Source organism: Aquarana catesbeiana, linkage group LG10 (assembly GCF_042186555.1).
Source record: "Aquarana catesbeiana isolate 2022-GZ linkage group LG10, ASM4218655v1, whole genome shotgun sequence".
Classification (NCBI taxonomy): Eukaryota; Metazoa; Chordata; class Amphibia; order Anura; family Ranidae; genus Aquarana; species Aquarana catesbeiana.
Genome location: NC_133333.1, coordinates 3145162 through 3166733, shown reverse-complemented (window position 1 = coordinate 3166733; position 21572 = coordinate 3145162). Strand labels below are relative to the sequence as shown.

Sequence of the window (21572 nt, the reverse complement as noted above, 5' to 3'; positions counted from 1 at the left end):
GCACAAAGATTCATATTGCTGCAGCACCGTGTTGCTCGATTTGAAAAAAAGATCGGGGACTCCTTTCCCTGCGTTTCTGCAGGAGGTGGGGGGGGGGGAGGGGGGCAGCCCACGGAAATGGACACAGGTTGTAGTAGTGCAAAACTAACCTTACAGCTATGCTGCTTCAGATGAGTGTACCAAGATGTCCGCCGCCTGTATAGATACTAAAACCAGGGGGAGGGGCCAGACTGGGGGGATGACGGCGGATATTCATCACATCCAATGTATAGAAAATAAACTGTAATGAAAAGGGCTACATGTACAGATATACTACACCTATATACATACAGTATACACCTATATATATATACATACAGTATACACCTATATACATACAGTATACACCTATATATACATACAGTATACACCCATATACAGTATACACCTATATACATACAGTATACACCCATATACAGTATACACCTATATATACATACAGTATACACCTATATATATATATATACATACAGTATACACCTATATACAGTATACACCTATATACATACAGTATACACCTATATATACAGTATACACCTATATATACATACAGTATACACATATATATATATATATATATATATATATATATATATATATATACATACAGTATACACCTATATATACATACAGTATACACCCATATACAGTATACACCTATATACATACAGTATACACCCATATACAGTATACACCTATATACATACATACACTATACACCTATATACAGACATACAGTATACACCTATATATACATACAGTATACACCTATATACAGTATACACCTATATACAGTATACACCTATATATACATACAGTATACACCTATATACAGTATACACCTATATATACATACAGTATACACCTATATACAGTATACACCACACTGTCCCAGCCTGCCAGTGCAGAGATGTAATTCGAGGGCCGGCCAGGACTGCATGGGATTTTTCAGCAGGCCCTTTCATAGTTGCTGGTAAAAGAAAATGACACTGAGGTTGTCCAATCAGATTGTAATGTGTATAGATGGCTGTGCGGGGGCGTCGGTTGGTGATCCTTCGTCCTGCCTCTGGCTGACCTCCTCCTCCTCCTCCTCCTCCTCCTGGGCCGGTCTCTGCTCGGTGTCTGCCGTCTCTCGGGGGGAGGGCGGGCTGGATTGGGGGTCCTCCGTCTCGTAGCACGGATTCACTCTGCCGTGTGCCAGCTGGAAGAAGAGGCTGCCTCCGATCCGGCGTGGTGCTCCACCAAGGATGCCAGGCTGGGGAACTGCTGGGGGAGGTGCTGGGGGGAGAGAGAGAGAGAGAGAGAGAGGTCCGGGGTCAGACATATCCTGATACTGTTATGTGGACTCAGGAGCTGGAAGACAGTGTTTGCTATCAGATCCCAGCTCCAGAGTTGTCCTCCCATACAGCTACACTGAGAAGCTGGGAGATAGTGTGTGTGTGTGTGTGTGTGTGTGTGTTATCAGATCCCAGCTCCGACTCCCAGCTCCAGAGTTGCCATCACTCAGAGCACATACAGCTATGAAAAAGGAAAGGTAGAGTAATACTCTCTGATGGGGTGATGGGATTCTAAAGGATACGTTTTTCTGTCATTGAGGTAAGCACAACCACAACGATATTTATAAAAACACGTTTCGCAGACTAATTATCTGCTTCTTCAGGGCGGCTCAACATGAATCTATAACAATGTCCAAGTTACAAGAAATAACAACATTAGTATCAACATTACATATCATTTCTTGTAACTTGGACATTGTTATAGATTCATGTTGAGCCGCCCTGAAGAAGCAGATAATTAGTCTGCGAAACGCGTTGGCTATTTGCATATACAAGCATCTGTTCAAGCCTTTGGACCGAGTAACAATTGCGGTCCTATATGTATATGACCTAATGTTGTTATTAATGTATTTTGTAATAAAATCGATATTTTATCAATATCGTTGTGGTTGTGCTTACCTCAATGACAGAAAAACGTATCCGTTAGAATCCCATCACCCCATCAGAGAGTATTACTCTCACTTTCCTTTTGTATTGACCTATGGGGGATGTGGATAGGAGATTCTGTCACTAGAATTTTTCCAACAAATTTTCTATATATTCTCTACATACAGCTATGTTCAGATTTTACCAAATCCAGCTCTGACTCCCAGCTCCAGAGTTGTCCTCACCCAGAGCCATTACAGAAACACTTAGAAGCTGGGAGATAGTGTGTGTGTGTGTGTGTTTCAGATCCCAGCTCCAGAGTTGTCCTCACTCAGGACTCATAACGGCTACACCCAGGAGGTGGGAAACAGTGTGTGGTATCAGAACTGCACTCTTACTCCCAGCTCCAGAGTTGTCCTCACACAGAGTACATACAGAAACACTCAGGAGATGGTTTGTGTTATCGTATCCCAGCTCTGACTTCCAGCTCCATAGTTGGCATTACACAGAACACATACAGCTACACTCAGAAGTCAGGTTACCAAATCCAGCTCTGACTCCCAGCTCCAGAGTTGTCCTCACACAGAGAAGTTACAGCTGGGAGATGGTGTGTGTGCTATCAGATCCAGCTCTGACTCCCAGCTCCAGAGTTGTCCTCAGCCAGAGCACATTCAGGAACACTCAGAAGCTAGGGGACAATGTGTGGATTTATCAGATCCCAGCTCCGACTCCCAGCTCCAGAGTTGTCATCACCCAGGGCACATACAACAATTTTCAGAAGTCAGGTTACCAACTCCAGCTCTGATTCCCAGCTAAAGAGTTGTCCCCGCACACAGCGGTTACAGATGGGAGACCATTTGTGTTATCAGATCCCAGCTCTGACTCCCAGCTCCAGAGTTGTCCTCGCACAGAGTACTCTCAGGAAATGGGGTGTGCTATCAAATCCCAGCTCTGACTCCCAGCTCCAGAGTTGTCCTCTCCCAGAGCACTCTCAGGAAATGGGGTGTGCTCTCAGATCCCAGCTCCGACTCCCAGCTCCAGAGTTGTCATCACCCAGGGCACATACAACAATTTTCAGAAGTCAGGTTACCAACTCCAGCTCTGATTCCCAGCTAAAGAGTTGTCCCCGCACACAGCGGTTACAGATGGGAGACCATTTGTGTTATCAGATCCCAGCTCTGACTCCCAGCTCCAGAGTTGTCCTCACACAGAGCACTCTCAGGAAATGGGGTGTGCTCTCAGATCCCAGCTCTGACTCCCAGCTCCAGAGTTGTCCTCACACAGAGCACTCTCAGGAAATGGGGTGTGCTCTCAGATCCCAGCTCTGACTCCCAGCTCCAGAGTTGTCCTCACACAGAGCACTCTCAGGAAATGGAGTGTGCTCTCAGATCCCAGCTCTGACTCCCAGCTCCAGAGTTGTCCTCACACAGAGCACTCTCAGGAATTGGGGTGTGCTCTCAGATCCCGGCTCTGACTCCCAGCTCCAGAGTTGTCCTCACACAGAGCACTCTCAGGAAATGGGGTGTGCTCTGAGATCCCGGCTCTGACTCCCAGCTCCAGAGTTGTCCTCACACAGAGCACTCTCAGGAAATGGGGGGTGCTATCAAATCCCAGCTCTGACTCCCAGCTCCAGAGTTGTCCTCACACAGAGCACTCTCAGGAATTGCGGTGTGCTCTCAGATCCCAGCTCTGACTCCCAGCTCCAGAGTTGTCCTCACACAGAGAAGTTACACTCAGGAGCTGGGAGACAGTGTGTGTGTTATCAGATCTGACTCCCAGCTCCAGAGTTGTCCTCACACAGAGAAGTTACACTCAGGAGCTGGGAGACGGTGTGTGTGTTATCAGATCTGACTCCCAGCTCCAGAGTTGTCACACACAGCTCATACAGAAATGCTCCTCCCCATTGCAGATGTACAGCCCTCCCCCGCAGATCGGTCTTACCTCGAAGCAGTACTTGGCCTTCTGATTGGTGTAGATCTTGTAGGGGATGACCCCGCACTGGGTGCTCATGTAGAGAGTGAAGTGTCCGGAGCACTCCAGGTCCGGGCGGAGCAGGAACGCCCCCATACGGTCCTCCTTCAGCAGGGCGAGGCTCGAGTCTCTGCAACACACCCAAAGCTGGATTAGGAAGCTGGCATCTACTTCGCTACGGTATATGATAGCTGCACTTGGGGGGGGGAGGGGGGCACAGCTATATCTGTAGTGGCAGCTGATGGGTCCAATTATTCCACTAATAAAAGGATAAAAAATGATAAAAGTCATCAGAAAACTTCCCATAAACAGAACCTGCCATGGCAGTAAATATCCGGCAGTGCCGCAGCCCTCGTCTGCCAGTGACACTGCTGAGATGAAGCAGACATAGGCAGTATCGCACACACAGATGTCTGCCCGGCAACTAGCTCCACCCCAGGCGAGTTTCGTCTGCAGCGCTGGTTAGGAGTTACAGCTGGGATAGGTGATGGGGCTCTCAGGAGACAGGTTCTCTTTATTACCTCCATGACTGTATGTATAATAACGTCTACCTGTCAATCCCCGCGCAGAACCACACCGCGTCCACCAAGACGTCCGGCTTCTCCGACAACTCCAATGGACTGTGACTGGTCCTACCTACAGAACAGAACCGATCCGTCACCTGACTGCGTCCGGGTCACGTCTCCATACAGTACTCTGTGTACAACACTGCGGTATATGTCAGAGCTATAAACATGTATAATAGTGTGTGGCTGTGGGGGAGGGGACATTAGAGTGTAAGCTCCTCTGTACAGAGACTGATGTGACTGTGGGGGAGGGGACATTAGAGTGTAAGCTCCTCTGTATAGAGACTGATGTGACTGTGGGGGGAGGGGACATTAGAGTGTAAGCTCTTCTGGTGCAGAGACTGATGTGACTGGAGGGGAGGGGACATTAGAGTGTAAGCTCCTCTGTACAGAGACTGATGTGACTGTGGGGGAGGGGACATTAGAGTGTAAGCTCCTCTGTATAGAGACTGATGTGACTGTGGGGGAGGGGACATTAGAGTGTAAGCTCCTCTGTATAGAGACTGATGTGACTGTGGGGGGAGGGGACATTAGAGTGTAAGCTCTTCTGGTGCAGAGACTGATGTGACTGGAGGGGAGGGGACATTAGAGTGTAAGCTCCTCTGTACAGAGACTGATGTGACTGTGGGGGGAGGGGACATTAGAGTGTAAGCTCCTCTGTACAGAGACTGATGTGACTGTGGGGGGGAGGGGACATTAGAGTGTAAGCTCCTTTGTATAGAGACTGATGTGACTGTGGGGGAGGGGACATTAGAGTGTAAGCTCCTCTGTACAGAGACTGATGTGACTGTGGGGGAGGGGACATTAGAGTGTAAGCTCCTCTGTATAGAGACTGATGTGACTGTGGGGGAGGGGACATTAGAGTGTAAGCTCCTCTGTACAGAGACTGATGTGACTGTGGGGGGAGGGGACATTAGAGTGTAAGCTCCTCTGTACAGAGACTGATGTGACTGTGGGGGAGGGGACATTAGAGTGTAAGCTCCTCTGTATAGAAACTGATGTGTGTGGAGGGAGGGGACATTAGAGTGTAAGCTCCTCTGTATAGAGACTGATGTGACTGTGGAGGGAGGGGACATTAGAGTGTAAGCTCCTCTGTATAGAGACTGATGTGCTGGGGGGGAGGGGACATTAGAGTGTAAGCTCCTCTGTATAGAGACTGATGTGACTGTGGGGGGAGGGGACATTAGAGGTGTAAGCTCCTCTGTACAGAGACTGATGTGACTGTGGGGGGAGGGGACATTAGAGTGTAAGCTCCTCTGTACAGAGACTGATGTGACTGTGGGGGAGGGGACATTAGAGTGTAAGCTCCTCTGTACAGAGACTGATGTGACTGTGGGGGGAGGGGACATTAGAGTGTAAGCTCCTCTGTACAGAGACTGATGTGACTGTGGGGGAGGGGACATTAGAGTGTAAGCTCCTCTGTACAGAGACTGATGTGACTGTGGGGGAGGGGACATTAGAGTGTAAGCTCCTCTGTATAGAGACTGATGTGACTGTGGGGGAGGGGACATTAGAGTGTAAGCTCCTCTGTACAGAGACTGATGTGACTGTGGGGGGAGGGGACATTAGACTGTAAGCTCCTCTGGTACAGAGACTGATGTGACTGTGGGGGAGGGGACATTAGAGTGTAAGCTCCAGTGGTTTGTTGTGTACAGCGCTGTGGAACAGGTTGGTGCTACATACAAACAACATATCTGTCCCTCTACATGGACTGATCACATGATACATACCTGTGGTCTGGGGTCTGATCCCGCTCCGGAGTTGGGACTCGTAGTTGGGACAGCGGTACGCTCCACATCGAATGACTTTGCTGCGGATGGCCTTCTTGCGGACGAGTGTGGGGGAGCAGTAGGGAGTGTCGGATGATGAGCTCCGGGGGATGTTTGTTCCCTCTGATATCTCACTCTGGGGAAGACAGAACGCCCGGAGGAGTCATTGTACAGAAGACCATGGACAGGTATTCATGGGATATAATGTATACTGGGATAGATATCTATTCAGGAGAGGATATAATGTACACGGGGGAGGATATAATGTACATGGGGGAGGATGTAATGTACTCGGGGGGAGGATGTAATGTACACGGGGGAGGATGTAATGTACTCGGGGGAGGATGTAATGTACTCGGGGGGAGGATGTAATGTACACGGGGGAGGATGTAATGTACTCGGGGGAGGATGTAATGTACTCGGGGGGAGGATGTAATGTACTCGGGGGGAGGATGTAATGTACTCGGGGGAGGATGTAATGTACTCGGGGGAGGATGTAATGTACTCGGGGGAGGATGTAATGTACATGGGGGAGGATGTAATGTACATGGGGGAGGATGTAATGTACTCGGGGGAGGATGTAATGTACTCGGGGGAGGATGTAATGTACTCGGGGGAGGATGTAATGTACTCGGGGGAGGATGTAATGTACATGGGGGAGGATGTAATGTACATGGGGGAGGATGTAATGTACTCGGGGGAGGATGTAATGTACTCGGGGGAGGATGTAATGTACTCGGGGAGGATACAATGTACTCTGGGGAGGATGTAATGTACTCGGGGGAGGATACAATGTACTCGGGGGAGGATGTAATGTACACGGGGGAGGATACAATGTATTCGGGGGAGGATATAATGTATACAGCGATGGATATAATCTACTCAGGGATAGATATAATGTACTCGGGGGAGGATATAATGTACACATTGGAGGATATAATGTATATGGGGGAGGATATAATGTATACAGCGATGGATATAATGTACTCGGGGGAGGATATAATGTACACATTGGAGGATATAATGTACACAGAGAAGGAAAGTTACTTGGCTGCTAATGATGCTGTCCTCCCCGACCTCCGGAAGCCTCCTAAAAGACACCAAAGCATTGACATTGGGAGTGACTTGTTCGGGGTCAAGCGGCTCCCTTATGACTCCACCCCTGAATCCTTTTCTCTGCCCCTTGGGAGCCGCACAGGCCGAGGCCTTCGTGTCCTCCACATCGGGGTGTGAATATAAATATTGGAGCTGGAAGGAGCGACATAGCAGCAGATTCAACACCTGAGCCTAAAGGGAAGACAGAAAATGAACATTTATTGACCTTGTGATTGACAGCAATCAGATACATAGCCCTCTCTGCCTGTCCCGTATACTGGGTCATAGTACTTAGTGCTCTCTGCCTGTCTCGTATACAGGGTCATAGTACATAGCGCTCTCTGCCTGTCCCGTATACCGGGTCATAGTACATAGCCCTCTCTGCCTGTCCCGTATACCGGGTCATAGTACATAGCCCTCTCTGCCTGTCCCGTATACCGGGTCATAGTACATAGCGCTCTCTGCCTGTCCCGTATACCGGGTCATAGTACATAGCCCTCTCTGCCTGTCCCATATACCAGGTCATAGTACATAGCGCTCTCTGCCTGTCCCGTATACCGGGTCATAGTACATAGCGCTCTCTGCCTGTCCCGTATACCGGGTCATAGTACATAGCGCTCTCTGCCTGTCCCGTATACCGGGTCATAGTACATAGCGCTCTCTGCCTGTCCCATATACCTGATCATAGTACATAGCGCTCTCTGCCTGTCCCGTATATTGGGTCATAGTACATAGCCCTCTCTGCCTGTCCCGTATATTGGGTCATAGTACATAGCCCTCTCTGCCTGTCCCATATACCAGGTCATAGTACATAGCGCTCTCTGCCTGTCCCGTATACCGGGTCATAGTACATAGCGCTCTCTGCCTGTCCCGTATACCGGGTCATAGTACATAGCGCTCTCTGCCTGTCCCGTATACCGGGTCATAGTACATAGCGCTCTCTGCCTGTCCCATATACCTGGTCATAGTACATAGCGCTCCCTGCCTGTCCCGTATATTGGGTCATAGTACATAGCCCTCTCTGCCTGTCCCATATACCAGGTCATAGTAAATAGCGCTCTCTGCCTGTCCCGTATACCGGGTCATAGTACATAGCGCTCTCTGCCTGTCCCGTATACCGGGTCATAGTACATAGCGCTCTCTGCTTGTCCCGTATACCGAGTCATAGTACATAGCGCTCTCTGCCTGTCCCGTATACTGGGTCATAGTACATAGCGCTCTCTGCCTGTCCCGTATATCGGGTCATAGTACATAGCGCTCTCTGCTTGTCCCGTATACCGAGTCATAGTACATAGCGCTCTCTGCCTGTCCCGTATATCGGGTCATAGTACATAGCGCTCTCTGCTTGTCCCGTATACCGAGTCATAGTACATAGCGCTCTCTGCCTGTCCCGTATATCGGGTCATAGTACATAGCGCTCTCTGCTTGTCCCGTATACCGAGTCATAGTACATAGCGCTCTCTGCCTGTCCCGTATATTGGGTCATAGTACATAGCGCTCTCTGCCTGTCTTGTATACAGGGTCATAGTACATAGCGCTTTCTGCCTGTCCTGTATATCGGGTCATAGTACATAGCGCTCTCTGCCTGTCCTGTACACCAGGTCATAGTACATAGCGCTCTCTACCTGTCCCGTATACCGGGTCATAGTACATAGCGCTCTCTGCCTGTCCTGTATACAGGGTCATAGTACATAGCGCTCTCTGCCTGTCCTGTATACCGGGTCATAGTACATAGCGCTCTCTGCCTGTCCTGTATACAGGGTCATAGTACATAGCGCTCTCTGCCTGTCCTGTATACCGGGTCATAGTACATAGTGCTCTCTGCCTGTCCCGTATACCGGGTCATACGTACTTCCTGGGCACAGTGGGCGTGAGGGGCGCCGCCATATCATCCTTTCAATCCAAAATAAGAAAAATCTGGAAAGACTATTCCTGATATAGCCGGCATTCTTCACTCTTCACATGGTCTCCTGAGAACTTACCTCGCTGGGCTGCCCGCCCACAAACAGGTGGCAGAAGAGCTGATTGGCTGGTCTGTGTGGGTTGCGTGACACAAAGGCGAACTGTCGGTCCTCGGGTCTGCAGGTTGTGTATTGAATGCGTCGGAGGGCGTGCGCCATAAGCAGGGTCTGTATAGAGGGAGGACAATGGTGTCACAATTAAGTATAGACTGCGGGGAAAAAACCAGCAGAGGATCAAACCCTTCATACTAAAGTTCTGCCTGTAAACAGAGAGGGGGAGGGGGGACTGACGGGTATGCTCGGATATTACATGGAGATAAGCGGGAAGTATGTTGGCAGCTGTAGGCGTATTTTCTTGTAAAAAATGTGGAGTTATTGGAGTGGAGATACCCTGCAGGGTGTGTCCGGCCTTTACACAGACTTCATACAGTGCTGGGCTCCGTGTGCATTGCTGGGAAGCCGAGTTTTTATGATGTATAAAAGACTTGATGGGAGGAGGGGATACTGTGTACCGTGTGAATGGCACGTCATGGGGGGGGGCCCATCATGGGGGACAGAGTGGGGACGTCATGGGGGACACAGAGTGGGGATGTCATGGGGGGGGGCACGTCATGGGTGTACATAGAGAGGGGACGTCATGGGTGTACACAGAGAGGGGACGTCGTGGGGGACCCAGAGAGGGGACGTCATGGGGGACACAGAGTGGGGACGTCATGGGTGCACAGAGTGGGGACGTCATGGGTGCACAGAGTGGGGACATCATGGGTGCACAGAGTGGGGACATCATGGGTGCATACAGAGTGGAGACATCATGGGGGACACAGAGTGGGGACGTCATGGGGGACACAGAGTGGAGACATCATGGGGGACACAGAGTGGGGGCGTCATGGGGGACACAGGGTGGGGACGTCATGGGGGACACAGAGTGGGGACGTCATGGGTGCACACAGAGTGGGGACATCATGGGGGACACAGAGTGGGGACATCATGGGTGCATACAGAGTGGAGACGTCATGGGGGACACAGAGTGGAGACATCATGGGTGTACACAGAGTGGAGACGTCATGGGTGTACACAGAGTGGAGACGTCATGGGTGTACACAGAGTGGAGACGTCATGGGTGTACACAGAGTGGAGACGTCATGGGTGTACACAGAGTGGAGACGTCATGGGTGTACACAGAGTGGAGACGTCATGGGTGTACACAGAGTGGAGACGTCATGGGTGTACACAGAGAGGGGACGTCATGGGTGTACACAGAGTGGAGACGTCATGGGTGTACACAGAGGGGGGACATCATGGGGGACACAGAGAGGGGACGTCATGGGTGCACACAAAGTGGGGACGTCATGGGGGACAGAGTGGGGAAGTCGTGGGGGACCCAGAGAGGGGGCCTCATGGGGGACACAGAGTGGGGACATCATGGGTGCATATAGAGTGGAGACATCATGGGGGACACAGAGTGGGGACGTCATGGGGGACACAGAGTGGGGACGTCATGGGGGACACAGAGTGGGGACGTCATGGGGGACACAGAGTGGGGACGTCATGGGTGTACACAGAGTGGAGACGTCATGGGGGACAAAGAGAGGGGACGTCATGGGTGTACACAGAGAGGGGACGTCATGGGTGTACACAGAGAGGGGACGTCATGGGTGTACACAGAGAGGGGACGTCATGGGGGACTCAGAAAGGGGACGTCATGGGAGACACAGAAAGGGGACGTCATGGGGGACACAGAAAGGGGACGTCATGGGGGACACAGAAAGGGGACGTCATGGGGGACACAGAAAGGGGACGTCATGGGGGACACAGAGTGAGGGCGTCATGGGGGACACAGAAAGGGGACGTCATGGAGGACACAGAGGAGGACCAATAACAAGAATTACCTCTCCCTCAGAATCGTACATCTTCACTCCCTGGAGGCAGAACTTCAGGATGACGGCTCTGCGTCGGGGGCAGTCCTGTAGAAGCAGATTGCAGCATTAACACCAGAAATGTACAAAGCCTCATTAGCCAGAGCCGGCCGATCACTAGTCATATCTCCATCCTAATATGGAAAAGCTACAGAACACTTCAATATTACCCCCCCCCCCCCCATGACTTCCAATCACTGTCCCACCAAAGGAAAGTGAAAACTCCCATATGAGCTCCATGTTGTTCAGGTTCAGGACTAACTTCTCCCCACCCCATGTGACAGTGCTCTGGCCTGGTGATTGACTGAATTGAAGAGAGTCATATCTCCACCATACCTGAAAGTGCTGGGGATTTGATTAAGACAGGTGAATGGACTGTGAGTGTAAGGAGAGGGGGTGGGGTGGGGTGAGGGGGGCTGATTTAGTGACTTTGTTGCTTTGTCAATTGTGAGCACTGTTATTGGACAGTAATATGGAGAGTTAAATGGGAGGGGTCTGTTTATTGGCAAGTCATTGTCTGAAAACCAGAAAGAGCAATGGTTTGAGTGACCAGGCTGCACTTAGAAAAATATAAATCTATACTATTATTTGGCTTTTTCAAATATATTTTTATCACTACATTCATTTTGAGTTGAGTTTTTTGGGATAATTGAATGCAACCTATTTAGCCAGATCTCCTGTGAGAGATTTGGAGATCCCAATGGAAAGTGGTGGAGAATGCGGGCACCAATCAGATCTATGTTAGTGTCGGGGTAATAGGATTGCACAGAACCCCACAGGGAGTTCTGAATATGATGGGACATCTGATTTATGTTGCCCATTTATAAACCACTAGAGCTGGGTAACCGGTCATTTGTATCCTTACTACACAAAGCCAAGGGGAACCATCATGCCAAGTGGGAAGCTTTGCCCAACACAGGATGTGTTGACCCTTCCATAATCCATGCCAGGACTTCCAGTGGCATTGGCACAGAATTCCTGCCAGTACTTTCAATGGTACTCGTAGAATCTCTTCCAGGACTTCCAATGGTACACGCAGGATCTCTTTCAGGACTTCCAATGGTAAACGCAGGATCTCTTCTATGACTTCCATTGGTACACGCAGGATCTCTTCCAAGACTTCCAATGGTACACGCAGGATCTCTTCCAGGACATCCAATGGTACACGCAGGATCTCTTCCAGGACTTCCAATGGTACACGCAGGATCTCTTCCAGGACTTCCAATGGTACACGCAGGATCTCTTCCAGGACTTCCAATGGTACACGCAGGATCTCTTCCAGGACTTCCAATGGTACACGCAGGATCTCTTCTATGACTTCCATTGGTACACGCAGGATCTCTTCCAAGACTTCCAATGGTACACGCAGGATCTCTTCCAAGACTTCCAATGGTACACGCAGGATCTCTTCCAGGACTTCCAATGGTACACGCAGGATCTCTTCCAGGACTTCCAATGGTACACGCAGGATCTCTTTCAGGACTTCCAATGGTACACGCAGGATCTCTTCCAAGACTTCCAATGGTACACGCAGGATCTCTTCCAGTACTTCAAATGGTATTAGCAGAATTTCTTCCAGGACTTCCAATAGTACTTGCAAAATCCCTCACAACTTCCAGAGTTGTTTTATCCTGATGGCACTCTGGTCTCCTGACTCTCACTGTAGCCCTCCTGTACCCACTGCCACCAGTGGGGCAATCCCAGGGGCAGTGACCTGGTGCCAGTTGCAGCAAAGAGTTCTGGGGATCATTAGGGTTTCTGGCCTATCTCCACCATCAAGAGCTCTGGTGAAGACCAACTGGTACTTAGATTCTGTGCCCTGGGAGAACTAGTCACCTGCCAGAGGGTATTGGCAAACAGGAGTACTCTGGTTGAGTGTTCCTGTTCTAAAAAGTAGGTGTACACAGATGTCTGAGGACCAATTTATAGTGGGTGAAGGGCAGCGATGGCTCCATCCTATGAAAACAGCTCGGGGTTGCTAGTGGAAATCTCCTAGACATTATCTTGCGCCGGACCCCTCGCTGCTTGTGGACTGGTCGCTTTGTTGTGGCTGTCATGGAGCTACATTTATACCCATTCCACTCCACATGGTGCCAGTAGACCAGGAGACTAGGATAACAAGGAGAGGACCACTGACATTTCACTGACCTTAAGGAACCGCATCTGCTCTTCTATAATCCAAACTCTTCTCCTGGAGTCCGCTTCCTTCACCGGGAACGAGCCGACATACTGACAGAGAGAGAGAGGGCGAGAGGTCAGCTAAAGGAGGGGCTCAGCAATGTGGGGTCACCCTCACCTGTACAAAACTCAGGAACTTTACCTGACCCTAGCTCCCCCCCCCCCCGTACTAGGACGAAGACCCCTCAGTATTTGCACTGCAACTTCCTTCTCTCTGAGGTGCCCATACCAGCACTGAGACCCCAATTCCAACACCGACCCTCACCACCTTGTTATCTGCTTTGTGAACCCCTTCTATCCTGCATCGTACCCCCCAAATATGTGCACTGCGATCTCCTCTCTGGGTGCCCATACCAGCACTGAGACCCCAATTCCTCCAAATTCCAACACAGTGTCCCCTTCCATATCTACATTTTGAACCTCCTAGACTGTGATCCCCCCCCCCCCCTCATTACCAGGAATGAGACAACCCCCCCCCCCCCCCCTTTATATCCCACACAAATTCTCGGTAGTCGGGTCTGTCTGATGACATCACTGCATTGGTTTATTTTTTCTTTCTTGTGGTTTTTGTTTGGCCAGGAAATCTCCAGAAATCAGACTCGGCGTCACCAGGAATTCCTCCCTTATAGACACATCGCCTTACACTTCCATATATTTAAAGGGACCGTAGAGACCCTGCCCCCTCCTCACAGAGGGGGACAGATTGGGGGGGGGGGGGGTTCCACATACATTCCGCCAGATATCAGATTGACTTCTTTGGATTTACCAAAACGATGTAATATACGAGGGACTGATCCATCTATATCCAACCAGGCCCCTCCCACTACATAGACATTGGTGGAGCTAAAGACGTTCGTACAATCAGATTGTGAGGTGTGTGGTCGGCTCACACATCTCCAGGGGGCGGCCGTAGAGCGCACTGCAGAAGGGTCCTGTGCGTCTTTGGCTCCGTTTTCAGGTCCAAAAATTCAGACCTGATAGGGTGAACAACGGGGACGCACCAGACCCCCTGCTGTGCCCCCCGCAGCCGCACATAGTGTGAACCCAAGCCTAGACCCCCTGCTGTGCCCCGCGGCTGCACGTAGTGTGAACCCAAGCCTAGACCCCCTGATGTGCCCCCCGCGGCCGCACATAGTGTGAACCCAAGCCTAGACCCCCTGCTGTGCCCCCTGCGACCACACATAGTGTCAACCCAAGCCTAGACCCCCTGCTGTGCCCCCCCGCGGCCGCACATAGTGTCAACCCAAGCCTAGACCCCCTGATGTGCCCCCCGCGGCCGCACATAGTGTGAACCCAAGCCTAGACCCCCTGCTGTGCCCCCCGCGGCCGCACATAGTGTGAACCCAAGCCTAGACCCCCTGCTGTGCCCCCCGCGGCCGCACATAGTGTGAGCCCAAGCCTAGACCCCCTGCTGTGCCCCCCGCGGCCGCACATAGTGTGAACCCAAGCCTAGACCCCCTGCTGTGCACCCCGCAGCCGCACATAGTGTGAACCCAAGCCTAGACCCCCTGCCGTGCCCCGCGGCCGCACATAGTGTGAACCCAAGCCTGGACCCCCTGCTGTGCCCCCTGCAGCCACACATAGTGTCAACCCAAGCCTAGACCCCCCCGCTGTGCCCCCCCGCAGCCGCACATAGTGTGAACCCAAGCCTAGACCCCCTGCTGTGCCCCCCACGGCCGCACATAGTGTGAACCCAAGCCTAGACCCCCTGCTGTTCCCCACGCGACCGCACATAGTGTGAACCCAAGCCTAGACCCCCTGCTGTGCCCAGCGGCCGCACATAGTGTCAACCCAAGCCTAGACCCCCTGCTGTGCCCCGCAGCCGCACATAGTGTCAACCCAAGCCTAGACCCCCTGCTGTGCGCCCCGCGGCCGCACATAGTGTGAACCCAAGCCTAGACCCCCTGCTGTGCCCCACGGCTGCACATAGTGTGAACCCAAGCCTAGACCCCCTGCTGTGCCCCACAGCTGCACATAGTGTGAACCCAAGCCTAGACCCCCTGCCGTGCCCCGCGGCTGCACATAGTGTGAACCCAAGCCTAGACCCTCTGCTGTGCCCCACGGCTGCACATAGTGTGAACCCAAGCCTAGACCCCCTGCTGTGCCCCGCGGCTGCACATAGTGTGAACCCAAGCCTAGACCCCCTGCCGTGCCCCGTGGCCGCACATACTGTGAACCCAAGCCTAGACCCCCTGCCGTGCCCCGCGGCCGCACATAGTGTGAACCCAAGCCTAGACCCCCTGCTGTGCCCCGCGGCCGCACATAGTGTGAACCCAAGCCTAGACCCCCTGCCGTGCCCCGCGGCCGCACATAGTGTGAACCCAAGCCTAGACCCCCTGCTGTGCCCCCCGCGGCCGCACATAGTGTGAACCCAAGCCTAGACCCCCTGCCGTACCCCGCGGCCGCACATAGTGTGAACCCAAGCCTAGACCCCCTGCCGTGCCCCGCGGCCGCACATAGTGTGAACCCAAGCCTAGACCCCCTGCCGTGCCCCGCGGCCGCACATAGTGTGAACCCAAGCCTAGACCCCCTGCTGTGCCCTCCGCGGCCGCACATAGTGTGAACCCAAGCCTAGACCCTCTGCCGTACCCCGCGGCCGCACATAGTGTGAACCCAAGCCTAGACCCCCTGCTGTGCCCCCCACGGCCGCACATAGTGTGAACCCAAGCCTAGACCCCCTGCTGTGCCCCCCGCGGCCGCACATAGTGTGAACCCAAGCCTAGACCCCCTGCCGTGCCCCGTGGCCGCACATAGTGTGAACCCAAGCCTGGACCCCCTGCTGTGCCCCCTGCAGCCACACATAGTGTCAACCCAAGCCTAGACCCCCTGCTGTGCCCCCCACGGCCGCACATAGTGTGAACCCAAGCCTAGACCCCCTGCTGTGCCCCACGGCTGCACATAGTGTGAACCCAAGCCTAGACCCCCTGCTGTGCCCCCCGCGACCGCACATAGTGTGAACCCAAGCCTAGACCCCCTGCTGTGCCCAGCGGCCGCACATAGTGTCAACCCAAGCCTAGACCCCCTGCTGTGCCCCGCAGCCGCACATAGTGTCAACCCAAGCCTAGACCCCCTGCTGTGCCCCCCACGGCCGCACATAGTGTCAACCCAAGCCTAGACCCCCTGCTGTGCGCCCCGCGGCCGCACATAGTGTGAACCCAAGCCTAGACCCCCCGCTGTGCCCCACGGCTGCACATAGTGTGAACCCAAGCCTAGACCCCCTGCTGTGCCCCACGGCTGCACATAGTGTGAACCCAAGCCTAGACCCCCTGCCGTGCCCCGCGGCCGCACATAGTGTGAACCCAAGCCTAGACCCCCTGCCGTGCCCCACGGCTGCACATAGTGTGAACCCAAGCCTAGACCCCCTGCTGTGCCCCGCGGCTGCACATAGTGTGAACCCAAGCCTAGACCCCCTGCCGTGCCCCGTGGCCGCACATAGTGTGAACCCAAGCCTAGACCCCCTGCCGTGCCCCGCGGCCGCACATAGTGTGAACCCAAGCCTAGACCCCCTGCTGTGCCCCCCGCGGCCGCACATAGTGTGAACCCAAGCCTAGACCCCCTGCCGTGCCCCGCGGCCGCACATAGTGTGAACCCAAGCCTAGACCCCCTGCTGTGCCCCCCACGGCCGCACATAGTGTGAACCCAAGCCTAGACCCCCTGCTGTGCCCCGCGGCTGCACATAGTGTGAACCCAAGCCTGCAGCGCGGGGGGGGTACAGCACGGGACTGCTCTGCAAACGCATGCAATGTGCTAGTGCGGCTTCGAGGGGGTTAAAGCAGGAAGCAAAGAGTGGATACAACGTTTCCCCACCGCCTCTCAGATGCTCCCTGAAGAGAAATCTAAACGGGGATCGCTCTTCAGAGAGCAAAGCCCATGTGAAAGAGACTTTTTATCTCCCATTAAAGAGCTGAGGGCAGTTCTGCGTTTTGGCGGGGAAGGGCGAGCGACACGTGAAGTGCGATCTGCTGTTGTCTTTCCTCCTGCCTGTCCTGACATGTAAACCTCTCAGGAATCTCCACAGCAGAGAGTTGAATCTTGATGATATCCGTATCCAGGAGACGGCGCGCTGCGTCCTCCGGGGGGCGTCACCATGGAGCGCCCCCCGGGGACAATCTCTGCACAGCGCCCCCCCCTCGGGGACAATCTCTGCACAGCGCCCCCCCCCTCGGGGACAATCTCTGCACAGCGCCCCCCCCCTCGGGGACAATCTCTGCACAGCGCCCCCCCCCTCGGGGACAATCTCTGCACAACGCCCCCCCCCCTCGGGGACAATCTCTGCACAGACGGGACCTTAGCAACCTCCAGCAATCGGCCTCACTGCCCCAATACAAAGAACTGCACCCAGTGATCTGTCCCAAGGACCCCCCCTTACCCACCGCCACCCACCTCTGCAAACTTGGTGACGATATGAGGCTTGGCACCGGGCCCCACCGAGGACCCCTCCGGGCACGACTTCTGCATATCACACGGGCCGGACTGGATCTGCTGGGAGAAGAAAAACAATCCCTGTCACCTCTCACACATATACACCATATTGCCAAAAGTATTGGGACGCCTGCCTTTACACACACATGACCTTTAATGACATCCCAGTCTTAGTCCGGAGGGATCAATATTGAGTTGGCTCCGCCCTTTGCAGCTATAACAGCTTCACCTCTTCTGGGAAGGCCATCCACAAGGTTTAGGAGGGTGTCTATGGGAATGTTTGACCGTTCTTCCAGAAGAGCATTTGTGAGGTCAGGCACTGATGTTGGATGAGAAGGCCTGGCTCCCAGTCTCCTCTCTAAGGTCTTCTATGGAGTTGAGGTCAGGACTCTGTGCAGGCCAGTCAAGTTCCTCCACCCCAAACTCGCTCATCCATGTCCTTATGGACCTTGCTTTGTGCACTGGTGGGCAGTCATGTTGGAACAGGAAGGGGCCGTCCCCAAACTCCTCCCACAAAGTTGAGAGCATGAAGTTGTCCAAAATGTCTTGGTATGCTGACGCCTTCACTGGAACTAAGGGGGCCAAACCCAACTGAAAAACAACCCCACACCATAATCCCCCCTCCCCCCCACACCATAATCCCCCCTCCCCCCCACACCATAATCCCCCCCCCCACACACCATAATCCCCTCCCCCCCACACCATAATCCCCCCTCCCCCACATCATAATCCCCCCCCACACACCATAATCCCCCCTCCCCCACACCATAATCCCCCCCCCACACCATAATCCCCCCTCCCCCCACACCATAATCCCCCCTCCCCCACACCATAATCCCCCCCCACACCATAATCTCCCCTCCCCCCCACACCATAATCCCCCCTCCCCCCCACACCATAATCTCCCCCCCCACACACCATAATCCCCCCTCCCCCACACCATAATCCCCCCCCCACACCATAATCCCCCCTCCCCCCCACACCATAATCCCCCCTCCCCCACATCATAATCCCCCCTCCCCCACATCATAATCCCCCCCCACACACCATAATCCCCCCTCCCCCCCACACCATAATCCCCCCTCCCCCCACACCATAATCCCCCCCTCCCCCCACACCATAATCCCCCCTCCCCCCCACACCATAATCCCCCCCCTCCCCCACACGATAATCCCCCTCCCCCCCACACACACCATAATCCCCCCTCCACCAAATGATCTGGACCAGTGCACAAAGCAAGGTCCATAAAGACATGGATGGGCGAGTTTGGGGTGGAGGAACTTGACTGGCCTGCACAGAGTCCTGAACTCAACCCGATAGAACACCTTTGGGGTGAATCAGAGTGGAGACTGGGAGCCAGGCCTTCTCATCCAACATCAGTGCCTGACCTCACAAATGCTCTTCTGGAAGAACGGTCAAACATTCCCATAGACACCCTCCTAAACCTTGTCCCAATACTTATGACAATATAGAGTATATATCATGCTCAGATTTCTCACTGTAACCTGTAAGTACTAGGAGGAGGATCCGGCGTGAGATGTTGTATATGGTTTTTCCACCCAGGAGTATTTCGGTTGTAGGTGGGGCCTGAAGCCCCCGGGTACCCTGCGTGTGTCATGTGACCGGTGGATGATTTCCAGTCCAGTAAATGTGACCATTGCCGAATCTTCATCTACAAAGCAAAATTGTCCCGTGTGCGTCCAGCCGTAGGTCAGCACTGAGCAAGAAGGAGAGAGTGGAGAGATTTACCCTCACTTCCTGTTCAAGAGACAGGACAGGAAGTGAGGGAAATCCATACCCTGGTTGTCACCAGAATAGATGACCCCACTGGAAGATGTCCCCTGTCTTCCTTCCTCCGTGACTGATAAGACATATACGTCTCCCCAGCAGGGACACTACAACCTGACAGGGGATCTAACCCTCCTTCACTCTTTACTGTCATTAGAATGCAGATAACGGAGGAGCCCCTCACCTACCTTCCTCTTCCTGTGTTGCTGCTGATGGGATTAGTACAGAAGATGTGTGGATTACCCGGGTGGATTAACGTTCGTCCTGTGCAGATCTTCCCGTGTCTGGGAGTGACGTGTCCCAAGAGCTGCTCATCCTGACTCACTGACAGCCCTGAGCCTGGGGGGGGGGCCACAGGGGTACCCCGAGTACTCGCCTATGTGGGGGGTACACAGTGCAGGAGAGGAGTACCACCTACAGCAAGAATACCACCGACACCCAGCCAGGCTTGTAACATTGTTACTCACAACTTCCCTCCATGTTACTCACATAGTACATAATACTACTACTGACACCCAGCGAGGCTTGTAACATTGTACTCCAGGGTGTAATATCGTTACTCATAACTTCCCACTACTATGTAACTTGCATACTACACAATACTTCTACTGACACCGTCACTACTTATAACATTGTACTCCAGGGTGTAACACAGAGGGGTACACAATACTACTGACACCCATCACTCCTTGTTACTATGGGAAACAGCACTGTTACAATGTTACACTCCATATAAATGTCATTTCCTTTCACACAACTGGAGTATATTGGTACCTTCATATATTTTACTCCCTATTACAATGAAAGAATATATATTGCTCCCCGTATACATAACAGTGTACCCTGAATGTGTAACACTGATATACATTACTCCTTATTACTATGGGAGAGTGCAAAGTATACGGTTACATTGTTACTCATTTATATTACTTTCTCCTTACATAGTTAGTCTGGTTGCAAAAAAGACACAAGTTCAACCAATAGACACACCAATGTTACACACACAATAGTCCCGGTTACAATGTAACACTGACATACTCTACATTACTCCATTACTATGGGAGAGTACAGAGTACAGCGTTACATTGTCATTTCCATGACTTCCTCCTCCAATGTGCGCACATTACTCCCTCTTACATTGTAACACCGATACACACAGCACATCACTCCCTATTACTATGGGAGGGTACAAAGTACAGCGTTACATTGTTACTCCTTTCCATGACTTCCCCCTCCAATATTACACATACAATACTCCCAGTTGCAGTGTCACCTACCCGGGGTGCACAGTCACAATGCTCCATAGGTGGCCCTGCCGTCTCCCTCCACTGCTACCGACTTCTCCTCTTCCCATCCCAGGTGTGTCCTCCATCCCTCCCAGATGTGGGATCCCAGCTCCTCCCCTAGGCGGGTCAGTACTGCTAGCCCCACCCCTCTAAAGGTGGGGGTCATCTTACACACAGACGTCGCTCCCCATACTGGGACTTTTATTTATATATATACACACAGTGCCTGGAAAAAGTATTCACACCCCTTGAAATTCTCCACATTTGTCGTGTTACAACCAAAAACGTAGATGTATTTTATTGGGATTTTATGTGATAGACCAACACAAAGTGTCACATAATTGTGAAGTGGAAGGAAAATGATAAATGATACAAATAAATATGTGAAAAGTGTGGGGGGGGGTATTTGTATGGCGCCCCCCGGAGTCAATACTTTGTAGAACCCCCTTTCTCTACAAGTCTTTTTGGGGATGTCTCTACCAGCTTTGCACATCTAGAGAGGACATTTCTGCCCATTCTTCTTTGTAAAATATCTCAAGTTCTGTCAGATTGGATGGAGAGCGTCTGTGAACAGCAATTTTCAAGTCTTGCCACAGATTCTCAATGTGATTTAGGTCTGGACTGTGACTGGGCCATTCTAACACATGAATATGCTTTGA

General features: G+C 52.4%; 1 protein-coding gene across 1 annotated transcript; it reads right to left on the bottom strand.

Moving 5' to 3' along the window:
• Nucleotides 1-933: 933 nt before the first annotated feature.
• On the bottom strand, nt 934-21025 carry LOC141109772 (SH2 domain-containing protein 5-like). Its single transcript, XM_073601055.1, is given in 11 exon segments — nt 934-1257; nt 1260-1317; nt 3903-4062; nt 4484-4568; nt 6229-6403; nt 7315-7554; nt 9345-9491; nt 11213-11287; nt 13388-13468; nt 17801-17896; nt 20905-21025. Coding segments are annotated over 11 exon segments (1359 nt in total). The 5' UTR covers nt 20932-21025; the 3' UTR covers nt 934-1042.
• Nucleotides 21026-21572: the final 547 nt, after the last annotated feature.